Source organism: Neomonachus schauinslandi, chromosome 6 (genome assembly GCF_002201575.2).
Source record: "Neomonachus schauinslandi chromosome 6, ASM220157v2, whole genome shotgun sequence".
NCBI classification, from domain to species: domain Eukaryota; kingdom Metazoa; phylum Chordata; class Mammalia; order Carnivora; family Phocidae; genus Neomonachus; species Neomonachus schauinslandi.
The window spans coordinates 23,874,816-23,896,904 of record NC_058408.1 but is presented as its reverse complement, the minus strand read 5'-3'; the positions used below and the strand labels follow the sequence as shown (position 1 = coordinate 23,896,904).

General features: G+C 35.5%; 1 protein-coding gene across 1 annotated transcript in view; it reads left to right on the top strand.

Annotated features, from left to right (window-relative positions):
- LOC110577356 (complement factor H-like) overlaps positions 1-21,655 on the top strand; it is a 24,185-nt gene extending 2,530 nt beyond the window's left edge. Inside the window, exons 2-12 of the mRNA XM_044916048.1 lie at positions 552-725; positions 4,272-4,448; positions 5,206-5,388; positions 5,499-5,681; positions 8,332-8,515; positions 12,899-13,074; positions 13,549-13,758; positions 15,627-15,803; positions 16,724-16,900; positions 18,118-18,291; positions 21,468-21,655. Coding sequence (XP_044771983.1) covers positions 552-725; positions 4,272-4,448; positions 5,206-5,388; positions 5,499-5,681; positions 8,332-8,515; positions 12,899-13,074; positions 13,549-13,758; positions 15,627-15,803; positions 16,724-16,900; positions 18,118-18,291; positions 21,468-21,655 — 2,003 coding nt within the window. The remainder of the gene's footprint in view (positions 1-551; positions 726-4,271; positions 4,449-5,205; positions 5,389-5,498; positions 5,682-8,331; positions 8,516-12,898; positions 13,075-13,548; positions 13,759-15,626; positions 15,804-16,723; positions 16,901-18,117; positions 18,292-21,467) is intronic.
- Positions 21,656-22,089: the final 434 nt, after the last annotated feature.

Here is a 22,089-nt window from a genome sequence, read left to right as displayed (position 1 = left end):
CTTGGTAAGTTGAAAAGAATACACAGCCATTAGGAATATATTTGGGTAAAAAAATCAGGATATGAGCTTTAGAAATTATTATGTTGTAGATTTTTATAGAATGTTTAAAAATTTACTTGCATTGTTGAAAACTAATATTATTCAACTAATCTGGCCTATTTGTCACACTGCTAATGAGTTTGTCATCTTAATTCACAAAATGCTATTCAGCTTTGCTAGAAAAAGTATGATATATCTGTAATGGCCTATTTTATTACAAGCATGGGATAAACACAAAAGTATAATTGATTGAAAAAAGTGTTCTTAGAATAAATTTTTCACAGTGTTCAAGTGATAAGAAAAACGCTGTGTAGAAACATATTTTTTCATTTTGAGTAACTTTTTCAGGACAATGATTTATCACTGGTATTCTTAGATTCTTTTAATATGATACTTAATTTATTAGCACATACTAATTAATAAATCTTTTTTTACCTCCTTGGGATGGAACTTAATTACATTGTCCATTAAATAATATTAGAAATGAAACCTTCAATTGTATTATGCATTAGAATCTTGTGACGTGCCAGTATTTGAGAATGCCAGAATCAAAAGCCATGGCACATGGTTTAAACTCAATGACAAGTTGGACTATGAATGCCATGACGGATTTGAAAGCAGAGATGGGCGCACAGGTTCCATAGTGTGTGATAACGATGGTTGGTCTCCTAAACCAATATGTTATGGTAAGTGCCGTTTTATCAGGTATTCTTTTTTTCAGGATTGACGAAATTAATAAAATGTTTAAAATATTCCATTTTGAACAAATTTGTATTATTTAAAGTCACTTTTAAGAAATAATGACTAAAATCAGGTGTCTCCTAATTTAATGTAAACTGGGAGAACAGGGTGTTTTAAAGCCCAAAGACAATATCTTTAACACAGTACATTAATGTTTCCTATGGGCCATATACATGATAGATTTGTAAATAAAATATAATTGTGCTTATTACTCTAAAAGCAGGCTTTCATGTTATTTAAAATGGGTTTCTTTTAGTGTATGGTGTAAGAAAACCAAAATTATAGTTTCTTATAATTTCCTCAGCTATTTTGCTCCTGAGTTTCTGCTTTTACACCCTCTACCTTGAGTGTTAATTTCTTCAGATCCCAAAAGCTCTTTCTTTTCTGACTTTGACAAGTTCTGTGGACTATTATTACATGAATCTCTTTCATGTTTGGGAATCCACTATTTTCCAGGAGGAGGAGTAGGACTTGAATCTGTGGAAAACTTGAGTGGATTTAGAGTGTTCCACGCTAAGGGAACAGTATGTGCAAAACTTTGACAACAAAACAATATTTGGGAAATATCAGGGTGAGCAGATTCTACTCAAGACGTGGGAGAATTTTATGAACTGATGCTGGATAAGAGACAAAGAAAGGATTATTCAGGTTATTTTCAAGGCATGTCAGCATTTAGATTAATTTTATGATTGGTAAAAAGCCATAAAGAAGTCTTAAGGAAAGAAAGAATATAACTGTATCTAGATTTTTTGAAAAGTTTTTTTTTCATATGTTGTACTTGTGGTGGAGAAGAGAAGATTCAGGAGCTTATGCAGGGTGAGTAAGTGTGGGGATTGGGATAGGGTGATGGCTGACGAGATGCAAAGCAGAACAGATTAGAGATCTAGTTTGTTGGTAGAAAGCATAGCTGATGTTTACTAAATATTGGATGCAAGAGAGAGTAATAATCAAGGGATTCACATGCTTGTTTTAAATTTTTTTTCATAAGCAAGCAGGTAAATGGCAATGCCTTTTTGTAAGGTGGTGCTGACAGAAGAAAGAGCACTTTGGGAGGAACATCACGACTTTTGACTTGAGCACATTATGGTTGAGCTGCCCATGGACAATCAAAATCGGATATGTAAACTACAGAGTTGAATATATGGATCTAGCCAAGAGATATATATTTGGAATTATCACCCAATAAATGATGATATCAAATTGGAAAAGAATACAGAATAAAAAAAGAAGAGAGCTCAAGATTGAGCCCTGAAGCATTCCAACGTTTAAATGTCGGGCAGAAGAGAAATAGGTGACAAATAGAAAGAAAAAAGGAGGACCCAGACAATAAGGAGATGAAAACATTTTGGAATGACTTCTCATAGATGTGGGGAGAAGAAAATGATTAAAGGATAAGGAAGTATAAGTGAATCCTGTGGAGTCAACCTGGTCAATTCCATCATTTACTAAATTCCAATTCCATCATTTACTAAATTCCAATTCCATCATTGATTAAACATGTATCTTAGGGCAACAACCAAGCTTATTTGAAGCTTTGTTCACTCTTCTTCATCTGCAAAATGTTTTAATAATTACAAATGCTCTAATATGTCAAAGGATCGTTTTTCATTTTAGTATGATTCTAATATTTAAATTCCAGTTTTTAATTTTATAAATTAATCAGCAAGATAGGAGGGTTCCAAATAAGAAAAATGCATTTTTTATGATATTTAGGAATGTCATGAGTGTCACAAATGTCACAAACTTGACAAATCTGAAGGGATAATTTTACATATTCCTAATTTGAATCAGAATAATCAACAACATATTAATAGATGATATAAATTACAGGTACAACAAGAATAGATAGTTGTATATTATATAAATATTCAGGACACCTAGAATATGCCTAGTTATGTGGCCTTGAACATGTTTCTTTATTTTGTTTCATGTTTCAGTTTATGATTCAGTTTGATTTCTTTACTAATATAACTAATATGATATACTATGAATTAAGCAATTTTAATAGTTTCTTTAAAACACATTAGAAATGCCTTGCATGTGTTCTGGTTCTCCAGTTATATTTGCATTAAACAAAAATGCCAATTCTTATTTGAGTGCAATTTTAAAATTGTGGCATCACTTTTTTTAATGCGAGAGAATACTTTTATATTTTGAGAATACAAAACAATATCACATTGTATTTTATAAATAAATGTCAGTTATAAAATCAGATCCAGTATAAGCAAGTTGACCTTACAAATACATTTTCAGGATACATATATTGCTACTCAATGCCTTAATATTTCTGAGTCCCACATGAAAAAGTGTTCAACATCGCTCGGCATCGGGGAAATCCAAATCAAAACCTCAATGAGATATCACCTCACACCAGTCAGAATGACTAAAATTAACAAGTCAGGAAATGACAGATGTTGGCAGGGATGCGGAGATAGGGGAACCCTCCTACACTGTTGGTGGGAATGCAAGCTGGTGCAGCCACTCTGGAAAACAGTATGGAGATTCCTCAAAAGTTGAAAATAGAGCTACCATATGATCCAGCAATTGCACTACTGGGTATTTACCCCAAAGATACAAATGTAGGGATCCAAAGGAGTACATGCACCCCGATGTTTATAGCAGCACTGTCCACAATAGCCAAACTGTGGAAAGAGCCAAGATGTCCATCGATAGATGAATGGATAAAGAAGATGTGGTATATATATACAATGAAATATTATGCAGCCATCAAAAAGAGTGAGATCTTGCCATTTGCAATGACATGGATGGAACTGGAGGGTGTTATGCTGAGCGAAATAAGTCAATCAGAGAAAGACATGTATCATATGACCTCACTGATATGAGGAGTTCTTAATCTCGGGAAAAAAACTGAGGGTTGCTGAAGTGGTGGGGGGTGGGAGGGATGGGTGGCTGGGTGATAGACATTGGGGAGGGTATGTGCTATGGTGAGCGCTGTGAATTGTGCAAGACTGTTGAATCACAGATCTGTACCTCTGAAACAAATAATACAATATATGTTTAAAAAAAAGAAGAAGAAGAAGATAGCAGGAGGGGAAGAATGAAGGGGAGCAATTGGAGGGGGAGACGATCCTTGAGAGACGATGGACTCTGAAAAACAAACAGGGTTCTAGAGGGGAGGGGGGTGGGGAGGATGGGTTAGCCTGGTGGTGGGTATTGAGGAGGGCACGTTCTGCATGGAGCACTGGGTGTTATACACAAACAATGAATCATGGAACACTACATCAAAAACTAATGATGTAATGTATGGTGATTAACATAACAATAAAAAATTTAAAGAAATATTTCTGAGTCCCTCTGAATTTAGAAGGTGTGTAAAATCTAATATGTAATATTTTTTAAGGAGAAAGATTTATCTGATGCCCTTCTGTATATGCATTACCCAGGACCTCATTTTTACAAGACATATATAAAATTTACTTTGGTGATGATTAATTATATAGTCTCACTAAATTATTTGACTTTTTTTATAGAAATAGAATGCCAGGTTCCCCAAATAGAAAAATACTTAGTTCCTGAGCCCAGAAAAGACAAATATAGAGTTGGAGACCTGTTGAAATTCTCCTGCAGACAAAGACTTAAAAGAGTTGGACCAGATTCAGTTCAGTGTTACCATTTTGGATGGTCCCCTAGTCTTCCAACATGTAAAGGTGAATATCTATCTTATAATTGCTAAATCAAGAATTAGGATATCAACCTTTTTTTTTCATTCTTAATTTTCTGTTGGCTTTGAATGTGTCTATAATCTAGTGCATTAAGCCAGGACATGTGTTGGTTAGTAGATGCCTCAGACTTCCTTATGTAAACAATTAATCTCCCAATTGTTTCTTGAAATATGTAGTGGAAGTATTCATAGATACATATATGTCTCACACTCTTTTGTTATTTTTCCTTTTGCCTACAGTTCCACCAATAATATTGGACACTTTGTATAGCATGGGCCTTATCTCAAGTTTCACTGAGAGTCTAAACAATATTCAAGCAACTTATAGTCAATTCAATCACATGTATGGCTTAATCAAAGTTAAAACATCTTGATCAAATGCTTGCCTCAAACAACGGCATTTTTTCAAACAGTTTTAATAAAATGTTTCCATGGAATATGAATATCACTATAATTTACACAACCACATTTATTAATTGGTTTGCATACATCTTTAGGATATCTAGATTATTAAACATATTTTCTGGGCTTAAATATACTTCCAATACACTAGTTCAGTGTAAGTAATAGAACAGGGAAACGTAATTCTGGTATAAACACCACTCGCTTTTCATTGTTTAAGAAAGCTATAATAAATTATATTATAAATTATATAAATTAATTTTTTAACACTCTATTTTATGGATATTTAAGTTGTTAAAGTAGATAATTTAACCATTATTTACACAGTATTTCTCTTGTAGAGCAAACAAAACGGTGTACTCCACCTCCTCAACTCCTCAATGGGGAAGTTAAAGAAACAGACAAAGAAATCTACGAACACAATGATTTGGCAGAATATGTTTGCAATACTAGATTTCTGATGAAGGGTTTTAATAAAATTCAATGTGTTGATGGACAATGGACAGACTTGCCTATGTGTATTGGTAATGTATACAAAATATTCATATTTAAACATATATCAATGCTCTTTGTATTCATATAAACAAATAAATTCTATTTTGTAAATAAACATATCTTTGTGAAATTTTCACAGAGGTGGAGAGTACGTGTGGAGATATACCTGAACTTCATTATGGCTCTGTTGCTGAGTCTTCTGCCCCTCCCTATCGCCATGGAGATTCAGTAGAGTTCAATTGCAAAGAAGAATTTACAATGATTGGACACAAGTCAATTACATGTATTAGTGGAAAGTGGACCCCACTTCCTCAGTGCATCGGTGAGAAGAAACTTCTCAAATTGACAGTCAATGAAATTTAATATTTTTATGGTAAAAACTATACCTGCAAACATATGTTTGAAATTTAGGTATATTCCTCAAAATGTCAGGTCTTAGGAGTACCTGGGTGGCTCAGTAGGTTAAGGGTCTGCCTTCCACCCAGGTTATGATTCCGGGGTCCTTCTCCCTCTCTCTCTGACCCTCCCCCTGCTCATGCTCTGTCTCTCCCTCTCTAGCTCTCTCTCTCAAATAAGTAAATAAAATCTAAAAAAAAAAAAGAAAATATCAGGTCTTAAATTATAATGAAGACATACATTGCTTATAGTTCATTATGTGTCCACAAATTAGCAATAGAATTTTATCAATATTTCTGTCCCTGATATTAACATTGTTTATAAGTGTGGAGCTAAATTTTACTTATAGTTATTCATATGATTTAAATATGAATACCAATTGCCAAAATGGAAGTATATTTGCATAAATGCCACTTTTGTTTTTACATGACACTCTTGATTTCAGGCACTGGAAAACAAATAAACTTCATACCCACTTGCTACATTCCTATAGGATCTTGCCTCTCTCAAAGTTTCTAACAATTTCCCAATCTGTTTCAAATGCAACAACAAGTTTATGTGCTGAAAGGTGGATGGGCTGCAGGCCCTCACAGTCAGTAGTAGGACTCAGTCAAAGGAGGCAGTCAGGGTTAGGCCATGAAACAAATCTGATGGATGGACTTCCCTCTGACTGATGTATGTGAATCTTCCTGACCTTTGGATACCAAGTCTTTTATGACTAACCAGGAGAATATTGGGGGCCCTTTTCATTTTTCCTTTGGAATGAGTTCTTTCCTAGAGTTTTCCTAAGCCCTACATTCAAAGAGAGCCCTGGATGTCCAGTCTTACTTATTCATCAGATTTCTAGGCATTAATTGTTCCAAGGAGAAGGTAGGGCTTGGGCTCACGCTCCGTGAGAGCAGAGATTTACTCCTATTTTGTTCATGATGTATTCCCAATACCAAAAGACTGGCAGACATACAGCAGACATTACATTACATACAGAGTTTGTTGAATGAATCACAAAGTTTTGGCGCTTATTAATCCTTACATTTTTGCTAAACACATTCCTGTTAGAAGTATCGTCAGTCCTTCAAACCCAAACTTCATCTTTGTCCCTTCTATCTCCACAAATGATCTCCCTTTTTTTCATGTGGGAGGAAAAACCCAAGGTTAAAACAGGCATGAAAACTCTCAACTTTCATTCTTATTCTAAAACATTTCCTTCAATTATTACTCTTTTCTGATCTCAGAGTTTGCCTTCCAAAGGTTAATCTTCTACCTATATTCAGCTTAACATAATCCCCTTACAGGTATAATAGACCTTACTCCAATTTTCTCCTCTCAGTGTTTATTTTGTACCTCCAGCTAGTCTAGCTGTTCACTCTTCTCTGAATGTTTATTTTCCCCTAATAAACAAAGAACTTCTTTCAGAAACCAATCAATCATAGGACAATGACAACCACCACCACCACTCCTTTTGACTATGGATCGTCCTTTAGTTACCACCACCTGAACACCTTGTTTTGTCTCCCTCAACACTGTGGACAAGCCCTAAAAATAGGATAAATTCTTGCCTCTAGTGTCTTTTGAATTAGTCTCCTTTGTTTTATTTTTCAATGTATTACAAAATCATTACTTCTTTGGTTAATCATTAACAAATCATTAACAAGGACCTACATCAACTCATATTTTATCAAATCCAAAAAGTACTTTAATCTGTATTGAATTTTTGAAATACATAGCTATATAAAAAGTTATATTTAACTCAGAGTCAGCAAAAATTTACTATTATAGCGTTAAAATATTATTGAATTATAGGGTGATCTGATATATAAAATAGCTCTTCAAAGATTGTAAGAGTATAAACAGGAGGGTGCCTGGGTGGCCCAGTTGGTTAAGTGACTGCCTTCGGCTTGGGTCATGATCCCGGAGTCCCAGGATCGAGTCCCGCATCAGGCTCCCTGCTCAGCGGGGAGTCTGCTTCTCCCTCTGACCCTACCCCCTCTTGTGCTCTCTCTTTCTCACTCTCTCTCTCAAATAAATAAAAAAATTTAAAAATAAAAAAAAAGAGTATAAACAGGAAACAGGTTGTGGCTTTAAGCACCCAACTTCTAATTCCAAGAATCTGTTCCTATTTTTGTGATCATGCAAAAGATCTACTTAAGTATTCACATTCTGTATACTACATCTTAGATGTACTTTTATTATTATATTACATTACCTTTATTGAAAAAAATATATTTAAACTAGCAACTTCATATATTCTATTTCCACAGATAAATATGGGACCAAATGTAGTCAGGTGATGACTGCTCAGTATGTAGATCATCCAAAAAAGTGAGCCTCTTACACTTTTCTAATCCCCAGAATGTATTTATGATGGACATTTTCTCTGAAATTTCAAAGACTGGACACAGGACTTATGTTCATACATAAGAGCCCATCTCATGCAATATGGTCAGAAATAAATTGGTTGGTGGAGTTTATGGGCTCAAATTCTAATTTCATTATACTATTGACTCTAAGCTATTTTTTGTAGTAGTTGCTTTGATTCTTATAATTAGTCTTTTCAAGGGAATATTTTCATTTTATAGCAACTGATGAACTTAAGAAGTGTAAATACAGCTTGACTAGAAAAGAAGCAAATCCATTACGTAAGATTATATTTGATCATAATGAGAAAATAAGTTATAAATGCAGAGAAACAATAAAGCAGAAACATTCAACATGCATAAATGGACGATGGGATCCCGAACTAAACTGCACAGGTAAGCTCTTGTTTACAATATTTTCAAAAACTTACTCTATTTCTTCCTAATTTATAAAAGTAGTATCTTTGCGGCTTCTAAAAAATTTTACCTATGTATTACTACACAGAAACTAACCAAAACCCTATTTCTAAATACTAATTGCATCAGTGCATTACTCCGCTATAAAACAAAACACCCAGAAACTTGGTGGTCTTGAATTAACATCCGGCCAGGTATCTTGAAGAATTAGTGTTTGGGTTTTCTTTGAGGCTGAAGAGAGCACAAAGCTGGCAGCCCCCTGGTTTCCCTGCCCTGAGAAGCACCTCTGTAGCCTCCAGATGTGTGGCAAATCTGAAGTCTGCCCCTCAAGCGAACGTTCCAGGACAAGTAAATTGGCCTTTTTCACAGCAAGACTGAGGTGTGTTTCAGTCGGCTGTCTGTGTAGTGCCCTGGAGGCGGTGGCCTGCCAAGAATTACCTGCCCTATTGATACAGTCCTGCGGGAGCCAGAAAGGCAAGCCCCTCTGGCCACCAGCGCCAGGAGATCGAGGAGCGTCCCCTATGTGGACCGAGCATGTTGCCAGCTTTGGTGAGGCAGCAGGAGAAGGCAGGGCTGGGCCACACCCGCTGGCTTTTATGGGGCCACAGGAGAGCACTGGGCTGGAGTGCACCTGCCGGGGTTCTCAAGGTGGAGGGCGAGTGTAAAAATGGCACCTGCCACACCTCCGTCGTGGAAAGAGTCCCAACAGACCCCTGCCCCTCAGTAGATGCTTTAAGATTAGCAAATGGCTCTCCTTCTCATAGGTCTAGGTGTTTCTCAAACTGTTCCGTTCACTTTGGTCCCCTGTGGGTAGTGAGTGGGTCTGGGTGCCAGCTCCTTAAGAAAAGTATCTCAGGGGGTGCCTGGGTGGCTGGGTTAGGTGTCCGCCTTCCAATATGGTCATGATTTCAGGGTCCTGGGATCGAGCCCCACATCAGGCTTTCTGCTGAACAGGAAGTCTGCTTCTCCCTCTCCCTCTGCCTGCGCGCACTCTCTCTCTCTGTCAAATAAATAAATAAAATCTTTAAAAAAAAAAAAAAAGTATCTCCGTTCTCTACAGCCCATTGAGTCTCCTGGATGTGAGACCCATTGGTTTTCAAAGCCAGGTGTTGGGGGGGCTCATCTTTCTTTTGCAGGTGCCAGAGTTTGGGGTGCTGATGTGGGACACAAACCTCTCTCTCCTCAGGCAGAAGCTCTGGATTTGTGAGATCCCACCTGATTGTGTGTAGCCCTGCCAGGGGTGGGACTTTTGTCCCTACTGGGTCTCTGACTCTCCTACCCATCTCGATGTGGCCCTTTTACTGTTTGTTGTGAAGGAGCTATTCAGCTAGTTTTCAGGTCTTTTTTAGAGGAAATTGTTCCATATGTACCTGTGTGTCTCTGGGAGGAGATGAGGTCAGTTTCTTCCTATACATTTGTCCTCACACTCGATTTGTGCACATTGATTTTATACTCTGACACTATACTAAGTTGCATTATTCATTTTAGGTATTATGGTGTAGATCTGTTGCGATTTTCTGTAAGCAATTATGTCACTGAAAATACAAGACTTTATTTTTGCCGGTCCTTTTTTATTTTTATTTTCTTATCTTATCACACTGACTTGGACCTCCAGTAACCTGCTGAAAGGAAGTGATGAGAACATACAACTTTGTCCTATTCCTGGTCACTGGCAGAGGATATTCAACATTTTACCACAAGTATAATGTCAATTTAGGATTTTTGTAGATGCCCCTTATCAGTTTAAGGAAATTTCCTTCTATTCTTACTTAACTGAGTGAGAAATTTTGTGATCAAGCAATGTCGAACATTTTCAAATGCTTTTTAAGTATCTCTCGAAATGATATTATGATTTTCTTAATTCTGTTAATACAGTGAATTATATATATACATTTTTGGATGTTGAACAGATCTCTCCTCCCTAGAGTTAACTCTACTAGGTAGTGACTTATTCTTTCTATATTTTCATGTACTTGATTTGCTGATATACTTTTAAGGGGTTTTACATCTATATTCATGGGGAATATTAATCTATAGTTACTTTTTCTTTTAATGCCTCTCCTAAGTTTTGTTGTTAGGATTATAATGGCCTCATAAAACGAATTGAGGACTGCTCTCTGCTTCTCTGTTTTCTGAAAGTATTTATGTAATATTATTATTATACATATTATTATTTTATTATTTTTACCTTAAATGATTGATAGACTTCACCTGCAAAGTCATCTGATATATAATTTGCTTTTTTGGAAGTTTTTCTTGATGAAGAATTCAATTTCTTGAATAAGTAGTGAAATATTCAGATTTTCATATTGTCTTCTGTCAATGCAAAGAAGTTGTATTTTTAAAGAAGTACTGTACCTAATTTATGAAATTGATTGGTATACATTTGTTCCTAATAGTCACTTAATATTCTATTTTCCTTTTAATTATATAGTTTCTTTGCTGGTATCACTTCTTTCATTCTTGACATTGATAGTTATTTCTCTCTTTCATCTTGATTATTCTTCCTGGGTTTTCTTTTTTTCTTCAGTTTTATTAATAATTTCAAATAACCAATTTTAATACTTAATTTTCTCCATTTACTCTCTCTTGTAATTTTAGCCTATTAACATGCTCTATTTTTTCTGTTTTCTTTTTTCTATTTGTCTTTCTCAATTTTTTCTCTTCTGTCAACTTAACTTTTTTTTTCATTCTAATTACTTGGATTTTAATTTTATTTTTTCATTTCCTAAGGTAGAAAATTAAAACATGGATTTAACTTCATCCTACCTTTTAAAGATAAATTCCATTTTTTCTTCTAAGTACTGCTATAGCAGTCTCAAAATTTTTATATACATTTCATTTTCATTTAATTCTATGTGAAATGTTTTCTAATATTCCTTGTGATTTCTTCCTTGACCTGTCAGTTATTTAGAATTTTGTTGCTTAATTTCCAAATATTTATTTTTCCTAAATAGATTTATTTTCTTTTAACAGCTTTTTTTGTGGTATGATTGCTATACAAAGAACTGCAAAAAAAAATTACAGAATAATTTTTAAAACATAAAAATAAAATAAAATCCAAATAATAAAATAAAATACAAAAAAAGAAGCTTTTTTTAAAAAGCATAAACAGAATACTTGCAGAATAGTAATTCTGTCTGTAAGGAAATTTAGTTGCTAGATCAAATTCTGGCAAATTGTAACAGGGGAAGTACATAAGATTTTTAGGGCAAAAATGGTTAAACATCAGGTACAGAAGAAACTCAATCCTTGACAATGCATTGAAAAAATATGCCAAGATATTTAAAACAAATAAGAAAAAATTTTGATTAAATATAAAATTCTTATACTTAGCTAGAAATAGAAAATGTGAGAACTAGAAGACATGAGAAATACAAAATATGAGATAGAAATAGAAAATATTAGTAAGCATGAATGAAGTGTATTCAGTCAAATATTTCTCTGAATTTACTACAAAATCTTGGGTAACTGAAAGGACTTACAAGACTTCTCAGGGTACACTCACATAAGGCCTTTAATGAAATAAATGCACGACAGGAGAAAGCAAAATCAAGGAATCATAGAGAGATCCAAAAGCCTCCAAGTACAGCCGTCCAAAGTCTTCCCTCAGTTGAACAAGACATGCTTTGTCTTCAGATTATGAGCTGCCACGATACATGTGCGGTATCTCAGGTCTCTGGGAGCTCAAACACGAGTTTACAGAGGAATCTTGTGCCCCTTGCTGGTCATGCAGCTGAAGCCAGGCTGTCTGATCTGTTCAACAGGGTGCATTTTGTTAACCTATCTATCTCTTAACAGTGTAGGCAAGCTAGTAAACAGTACCTCCAGAGAGTTTTGAACTTTAAACAACGCACTGTAAACATTAGTGACCATATCTAATTCTTATCTTAGCCAAGAATCTGTATCAGGTAATTGATCATTAACTACATGTAATTCTTCCTCTGACTAATTAGCTTCCATTCCACACCTAGTGAGGGTTTAAATCCAATCACAATACATTTGATTATGGATCTGTAAACAAGATCCTGATATCAGTATTTATTTAGTGCCTAACACTGAGTGGACAACTCAGAACCTCCTAATGGTTAGAAATCATTAAAATAAGTTTTACATAAATTAAGCAAGTTTTATCATAGAAAGAATAAAAGGAAGATACTACGAGTAACATGGTGAGAATATAAACCACATGTGATATATTAAAGTGCTCTACAAGCCGAAGAGTGTAACATGCTTAAATATAGAACATAATGTCATTATTTGATCATTAATGATACATTATTATTGAGTTTTCTGTTTAATTGTCTTTTTAATATGTTTAACTTATGATTTTTAATCAAGAAATCTAAATTTTAATATTTTTAGAAGTTAGAACACAGTCATGCCCCCCTCCACCTCAGATTCCCAATGCTCAAAATATGGCAACGACGGTGAATTATCAGGATGGAGAAAAAGTATCTGTTGTCTGTCAAGACAATTATATACTTCAGGATGCAGAAGAAATTGTGTGCAAAGATGGAAGATGGCAGTCAATACCACGCTGTGTTGGTCAGTACTGCATAACTTGCTTCATAACATTCTTTCAAATGAGCTTAATAAGCCCCTGTGCTTTGTGAAAAGGAACACGATGAAGACCTTTCTCTATACCTATTTCACTTTACCTTGAAACAGTAAATTACAAACTAAATATACAAATCAATCAGCATTCTTTCACTTCTACTGTGAAATGAACAGACAAAAACTTCGGGTTATTGTGCAAATACCAGAGAAAAGTTCCGTTTATGTCTGTTTTACTCCTCATGATGAACAGGACAAGAATGAAGGGGCATAGTGAACAAGTAGATAATAGCATAGATTTTATGGAGACATATATGCTTGCAAGTTTCAAATGTTTTTCAGTTTTTCATTAATTTAATTTGTTTAAATTATCCTTATTTTAAAATCCCAAATGGTATTTGATTGCATTTTTGAATTTAAACATTGTATCTATACTTGACCCTTTGATCTCTGTTCTTCACATAGAAAAACTTGCGTGTCCTCAACCACCTCGTATAGAACATGGAACCATTAAATCATCTGAATTTTCAGAAGAAATAGAAGAAACATTGAAACCTAAGCTTTACTCACATGGCAGCAAATTAAGTTGCACTTGTGAGGATGGTTTCAGAATATCTGGAAAAGATGAGATAACATGCCAGATGGGAAAATGGAGTTCTCTACCCCGGTGTGTAGGTGAGGACAGTATGCAAACTAAAATTCTAGTTTCAATTTTCAAAACAATCCATTAAACATAATTGTCATCAAAGTCATGAGAAAGAATCCTTTAGGTTTCTAAATATCTAAAATCATATATATCTAAATATCTAAAATCATTTATATATTTATGTATTTTACCAAACAATTTTTGCAGAATCAAATCTATCCCATTTTTGTTAATATTATTAATTCATTACAGAATCACTTTTAATTCTGGCAGTTGTTTAATTAAAACTAGATGTGTAGTGCAGTTAAACCTACCTATTTATATAGGTATGACTATTCATATTCCTACCTATTTATATAAGTTGTACTGTTTGCTTTGCCATCAGTTTTGTTTTGTTTTTCCTATCATTTTCTTCCTGATTTCTTACAATATATGGTACTAATCTTAAGATGATTAATTCTTAATGCCCTTCTTTTTATTATTCACTATATTGGTTTAAGAAGTACTGATAGTCTCTTTCATAAATATATTGACATTTTTATTTATTTTATTTTTTTTACTTTTCACTTAAATTCTAGTTAGTCAACATACAATGTAAGATTAGTTTCAGGTGTACAATATAGTGATTCAGCAATTCCATACAACACCCAGTGCTCATCACAAGTGCCCTCCTTAATCCTCATCTCCTATTTCACCCATCCCCCCACCCACTTCCCCTCTGGTAACCATCAGTTTGTTCTCTATACTTAAGAGTCTGATTCTTGGTCTGCCTCTCTTTCTCTTTTTTCCCCTCTGCTCATTTGTTTTGTTTCTTAAATTCCACATATGAGTGAAATCATATGGTACTTGTCTTTCTCTGATTTATTTTACTTAACATTATACTCTCTAGCTCCATCCATGTCATTGCAATTGGCAAGATTACATTCTTTTTTATGGCTGAGTAATATACATACTACCTTTTCTTTATCCATTCATCTATCAATGGACATTTGGGCTGCTTCCATATCTTGGCTATTGTAAATAATGCTGCTATAAATATCAGGGTACATGTATCCCTTTGAATTAGTATTTTTGTATACTTTGGGTAAATACCTAGTGGTGCAATTGCTGGTTCATAGGGTAGCTCTATTTTGAACTTTTTGAGGACTCTTCATACTGTTCTCCAGAGTGGCTGCATCAGTTTGCATTCCCACCAACGGTGCAAGAGGGTTCCCCTTTCTCCGCAACCTTACCAGCACCTGTTGTTTCTTGTGGGGTTTTTTTATTTTTTTATTTTAGCCATTTTGACAGGGTGTGAGGTGGTATCTCATTGTGGCTTTGATTTGTATTTCCCTAATGATGAGTGATGTTGGGCATCTTTTCATGTGTGTTGGCCATCTGTAGTCTTCTTTGGAAAAATGTTTATTCATGTTTTCTACCCATTTTTAATTGGATTATTCATTTTCCAGGTGCTGAGTTTTCTAAGTTCTTTCTATATTTAGGATATTAACCCTTTACCAGATATGTCATTTGCAAATATCTCCGCCTTTTAGTTTTGCTGATTGCTTCCTTCACTATGCAAAAGCTTTTTATTTTGATGTAGTCCCAGTAGTTTATTTTTGCTTTTATTTCCCTTGCCTCCAGAGACATATCTAGAGAGAATTTGCTACAGCTGATAATATATTGACATTTTTGGTTTCAAGCTCTTGCTCTGGTTGCCAGCTGGACACATCAGAATGGTGCTATTAGGAAGCATTTGTGCACCTTCTCTGCTATGACTGTAGCTCCTGTGTTATCATTCCTTTTCAAATAATATTGCCAAATATGGCATCCAGTACATAAAACTAAATTTCAGAGTTCATAAAACATGGAGTCATTCTTTCTTTCTTTCTTTCTTTTCTTTTTTTTTTTTTTTTAGGGCTTCCTTGTGCACCACCAGAATATGTGGTTCTACATAGTATTCCACCTCGCAAATCAGACACTTACCAGTATGGAGAAGAAATAGTGTATGAATGTGTCGAAGGTTTTGGGATTAATGGATCTGCATCTATAAAATGTTTAGGAGGAAAATGGTCCCATCCACCAAAATGCATAAGTATAGTGCATTTAATTTTACTCTAAGGTTGATCAATATTCTTAATTCAGAGCATAAATGGTACAAATATGAAACCAGACAGTAATTCTAGAATTTAACAAGGTATCTCTGGAAAGTTGTGGAGTCTGGTAGAGAACTAATAACCCTAGGAATAATAAAAGTGTGACAGCATGAGCCCAAATTATTTCACTTTCATGTTGCTTTGTGTGCACATTCAACAACCTCTGATAAACGTCCTCAGACTCCTCATCTCCGTTCCTGGACCACAGCTGGTCCCTGCTCAGTGATCTCATCATTATTCAATTTACTGTTAGTTTATCAGTTATCTCCTTATAAGTATACAGTTTTCTAAGATATTTGACATAATTAAAAGTAACAGATTTTGACAGAAGCAAAAAATACAAATACATACATAATGTAGGTGGCTGGTATGGGCAAAAAAGAATTTGAATGGAAGAAGTGTGATATCAAGCATTACATGTATCCCTATCTTTTCAGGCTTCCAACATCATCATCCCCATGTTTTACTTTTGATAAACATAGGACTACTCAATATAATTAAATCAGAAGACTTCTAACACATTTTTTCAACTTATAACAGTGCTCATTGGTTTGATGTGTACCTATTACTCTACATTATAGTTATTGGTCATTATGTATTTTTTTTTTTTAAAGATTTTATTTATTTATTTATTTGACAGAGAGAGACACAGCGAGAGAGGGAACACAAGCAGGGGGAGTGGGAGAGGGAGAAGCAGGCTTCCCGCGGAGCAGGGAGCCCGATGCGGGGCTCGATCCCAGGACCCTGGGATCATGACCTGAGCCGAAGGCAGACGCTTAACGACTGAGCCACTCAGGCGCCCCTGGTCATTATGTATTTTAAAAGATTTACTGAACAAGTACATATTCTTTTCTTTCAGAAACAGACTGTTTTGGCTTACCCGATTTTGGTGATGCCATACCCATAGGCCCAATGAAGGAATCATATAAGTCAGAAGAAAAAGTGACTTATAAATGTCCAAAATATTATGAAATCGATGGACCCAATTTTGTACAGTGTATTAAGAGCCAATGGATAGGAAAGCCAACATGCAAAGGTACTTCAATAAAATTTTAGAATCTATTTATCAAAATGCCTTAAGTAATATAATATAGAATTCCCTCTAACATCATTTAAACAATGGACATAGATTATTTTTTAGGCCAGGTCAAAGAAGGTTTATACTTTAACATAAAGGGATGAAATGGTGTACTCAGTCGTTAATCTTAAAGCCCAACGGTTCTCAAACTATGGTCTCTGGAATAGCAGCATCAGCATCTTCTGGGAAATTGTTAGAAATGCAAATGTAAATTCACTGGCTCACTCAGACCTGTTGAGTCAAAAACTCTGAGGCTGCAACCCTGGAATTGTCTTAACAATTTCCAAGGGATTCGATGTATACTCCAGTTTAGGAACCATAGCCAGAGGCTATTACCTTTACATCCACCTGAATCTCACTGGTGAATTATACATTACTCATTGAAATGTCTTTAAGAATTTGCAAAAAAAAAGGGGCACCTGGGTGGCTCAGTTGGTTAAGCGACTGCCTTCGGCTCAGGTCATGATCCCAGGGTCCTGGGATCGAGCCCCACATCGGGCTTCCTGCTCAGTGGGAAGTCTGCTTCTCCCCGTCCCACTCCCCCTGCTTGTGTTCCCTCTCTTGCTGTCTCTCTCTCTCTCTCTCTGTCAATTAAATAAATAAATAAAATCTTTAAAAAAAAGAATTTGCAAAAAAAATTATTAAAGAGTGTTCTTATAAATTATACATTTATTGTTCTGTTATTTTTCCACATCTCCTGTTTGGATCCTCAGTTAATCATCTTTCCTTCAACTATAGTATTCTTCAAAGTATGTTAATTCTTCATTTAGTCTCTAAGAAAGTGCATACTGTGTTTATTTTTCTAAGGTCCTAAAATTACATTCATAAACAGGATGATTGTAAGCCAAAATCTGACATCAAATAATCTTTTTATTATTACTGTCTTGTGGTTTATAAGTTTACATTGAATTTATGTAATTTGTAATATTGATTTTACTAAAAAAGGGAAATGTCCAGAAAAACTCGCATTTTCAAAGAAGCTTAAATCTTATCAAAAGATACTGCTTTATCTCTCTTTCTTCAGTCCTATATGTAATTTCTTAAAATTAACTCTTTCATGACAGATGAACTGTTGATTTTAAATCCCCCTTCAGATATATTTGGAATCCTGTTCGTTGATTTGCTACTCAAAATGATCATTACGTTAGAGATGCTACTTTTTTCTTTCTATTCAGATATTTCCTGTGAGAATCCACCCAAAGTGAAAAATGCTATTATACTAAGTGAGAAGCCTACTTATCTACCTGGTCAGAGCGCCCGTTATGAATGCATCAAACCTTTTGAACTGTTTGGGGAAGTAGAAGTGATATGTTTAAATGGGATCTGGACACAACCCCCTCAGTGTGCAGGTAAAGTATCTTATTTCCCCTCAAACTTTAGAGAATATATTAAGGACTGGATATGTCAATATAAATATATAATGACATAGTTCTTATGGAATCTTTTTTTTATCTCAAATAAAATGATGGTGCTTAAAATCCAATTTTTTCTTTTTGTGGACTGCATAGTGATATTATATTCTATGAAAGATTTGGCCAGATTAGGACAGTTGGAATCATGGAAAATTCTCTCTCTCTCTCTCTCTTTTTTTTTTGTTTTGTTTTGTTTTTTGAGAGAGAGAGAGAGTGCGCGTGAGTGCAAGCAGTGGGGGGAGGGCCAGAGGGGAAGGAGAGAGAGAATCTTTAGCAGACACCACACTGAGCGTGGAGCCTTATGTGGGGCTCGATCTCACAACCCTGAGATCATGACCTGAGCAGAAATCAAGAGTCAGACGTTTAATCGACTGAACCACCGAGGCGCCCAGAAAATTCTCTATCTTAAGTATTAAGACGGTTATCTTCCTTTCCTGAAGAATAAATGTATTAAAGATATATTGGGAGGGGGTTGGCTGGCTCAGTCAGAGCACAGCCTATTTCTCCCTCTGTCTGCTGCTCCCCCTGCTAATGCTCTCTCTCTCTGTCTCTGTCTCTGACAAATAAATAAAATCTTTTTAAAAAAATTATATGGGGGCACCTGGGTGGCTCAGTCGCTAAACGTCTGCCTTCGGCTCAGGTCATGATCCCAGGGTCCTGGGATCGAGCCCTGCATCAGGCTCCCTGGTCAGCAGGAAGCCTGCTTCTCCCTCCCACTCCCCCTGCTTGTGTTCCCTCTCTTGCTGTGTCTCTCTCTGTCAAATAAATTAAAAAATCTTTTTTAAAAAAATTAAAAAATGATATGTTGAGGACATTTGACAGCACTATGAAATTTCACTTTGAGACACACAATCAGCAACTGGGACATGTTCATAGAATCTGATATAAATCTGGGCTTCTTCAGCATGTGGATTATATAAAGGGAGGTTACTAGCTGAGCTCAACCAGGGAATTAGTGTATATAGAAAAAAAGTCTGAGAACTTGGTCATAGGACACTCCAGTATTTAGAGTTTAGGAAATAAGAGGACCCAACAAAGGAGATATTATAGCTGCTTGTTTGTCAAATCAACTTTTGCCTGGCATATATATTTTCCAATCTTTTACTTTGAGCCCACCTATGTTTTCATGTTGAAGTTAGTTTCTTTTAGTTGCCATATAGTCGGCTCTTGATTATGTGTCCATTCTGCCATTTTTACTCTTTTAACTGAAGTATTTAAGCCATTTACACTTAAAATAATTATTGATAGATTAAGGGCTGTGTCAGCCATTTTATTATTTGTCTTCCGTTTCTTTCCTCTGTTTCTCACTCCCATTCCTCTTTTGGCCATCCCTGCGGATTTTTGGAACATTTTAAAATTATTTTATTTTATTTTGATATGTCTTTGTTGTTTTGGAGCATATCTCTTTGTATAGCTTTATCCGTGGTTGCTCAAGGTATTAAGATGCACATAATACCTTGTGCTTGTCACTCCCTCCCCCTGGTTTTGACATGCTTGTCACTCCCTCCCCCTGGTTTTGACATTTTACCACTTCAAGTGAAATGAGGAAACCTTACTTCCACTTAGGTCCATTCACCCTCCCCACATTTTATTTTATTTATTATTTATGTATTGGTAGAGAGAGAAAGAGAGAGAGAGTGAATGAGTGGAGTGGCAGAAGGAGAGGGAGAGAGAAAATCTTAAGCAGACTCCACACCCAGCTCGGAGCCTGACACAGGGCTCAATCTCACAACCCTGAGATCATGACCTGAGCTAAAGTCAAGAGTGGATGCTTAACCAACTGACTGAGCCTCCCAGGCACCCCTACTTTCCCCACATTTCAAACATATGTTTCTTAAGTATTTCTTCTACATATACTGAACACCATATCAAATGATATAATGTTGCACACACATCAAACCTAACAAACTCCTTAGGAAAAAGAGTCCATTATATTTACCCTTAGTTTTTCAGTCCATTGTTTTTCTTCCTTCATGAAGTCTCAATCCTCTCTCTATTATCTTTTCCTTGATATTTGAAGAATTCCTTTAGCAATTCTTTAAAGATAGATCTGCTGGAGATAAATGTTCTGTTTTCCTTTGTCCCAGAATATCTTCTTTTCTCCCTTAAACCCTAAAGGATAGAATCATGGGATATAGCATTCAGGGCTGACAGTTCTTTTCTTCTAGCACTTGAAAAATGTTGTCACTTCTTTCTGGCTTGATGGTCACAGATGAGAACCCCACTGACATTTGAATCCTTTTTTCCTTATAGGTTTGCATAATTTATATGTAGCTGCTTTTGAGATTTTTTTTTCTTTTTCTTTAGCTTTCCTCAGTTTGACTGTGATGTATCTTGGCATGAATTTCTTTGGGTTTGTCCTGTTTGGCTTTTTCAATATGAATGTTTATGACTTGTGCCCAATTTGGGAAATTTTCAGTCAATATTTCTGGACTTTTTTTGGTTTTGTTTTCAGTCTATTTTCAAAGTGAATAATTTGTATTCTATATTCAGATTTATTTATCTTTCTGTCATCTGTAATCAATGATTGAGCCCATCCAGTAAGGTTGGTTTTTTTTAATTCCATTATTATATTTTTCACTTCCATAATTCCCACTGGAATTTTAAAAACCATCGTCAAATAATTCCAATATCTGTGTCATTGCAGTGTTGTGATCTGTTGATTATCTTTTCTCTTTTGAGACTTTCCTGGTCTTTGGTATGATGAGTGATTTTCAGTTGTATTCTAGACATTTCGGGTGTTTTGTTTTAAGATTCTGGATTTTATTGAAATCTCTTATTTACCAGGCCTGCACTACTGCAGAGTGCAAGTCCAGGCTTCCCACTTGGCCCCCACTGACACCATGGAAAGGGGAGAGGTGTCTTGTTCCCTGACTGTGGATAGAAGTCTAGGTTCCACCCTTGACCTCTGTTGATCACTGTTGGTCTCTGATCAACACGAGGAGAGAGTTGATCAAGGTTTCTTCTACGTTTTTCAGGAGTAATTCAAGTATTGTAAAAAAAATATTTCTATCTTGCTAGAATATTCCTTTCCTGAGCCTTTGGCTAAAGAGAGCAGACAATTCTTGGAACTTTTTTTTTTTCCCTGACTTGATATCATTTCTGGGTTCCAGTCTTCTTCAGTGCCCAGTCAAGGATCCATAGGAGGCAACATGAAAACTCAAACAACTCACTGCAGTATAATTCCTTGAATACCAAGGCCTCTGATCAGATCGACGTCTTCTCTACATCCTTCACCATCTCTTTTGTTGGTTTTTATAATATGTTCAGGATTTTTAGTGATACTGAGCAGAAGGAATAAGCTGAAAGGTCTCTACCTCATCATGTCCAGAACAGGAAGCCAGCAATTCTCTTTCCCATTATACAAATGTGTAATTCTTTGACTTTAATTAAAGAAGTCGATGTTCCTTTTGTAAAATAAATGAAAATCAATAAACAATTACTAGAGATCCAATAGACACTGCAGTATGTTGTATGTAACAAGAAAGTTTCTTTGTTTCCATTAGCTATCCATCTATCCAGTATTTATTCAGTAAGAAAAACATTTTTTAACACTAGAATACGTAAAGCAGATATATTTGTTAATGCTTCATGTGTGCTTTCATGTGGGATAAAAGGAAAGCCTTAGAATTGTAATTCTCAGTTTAAGTGATTAAAATTTCTTCAATGGGGGGTGCGTGGGTGGCTCAGTTGGCTAAGCGTCTGCCTTTGGCTCAGGTCATGATCCCAGGGCTC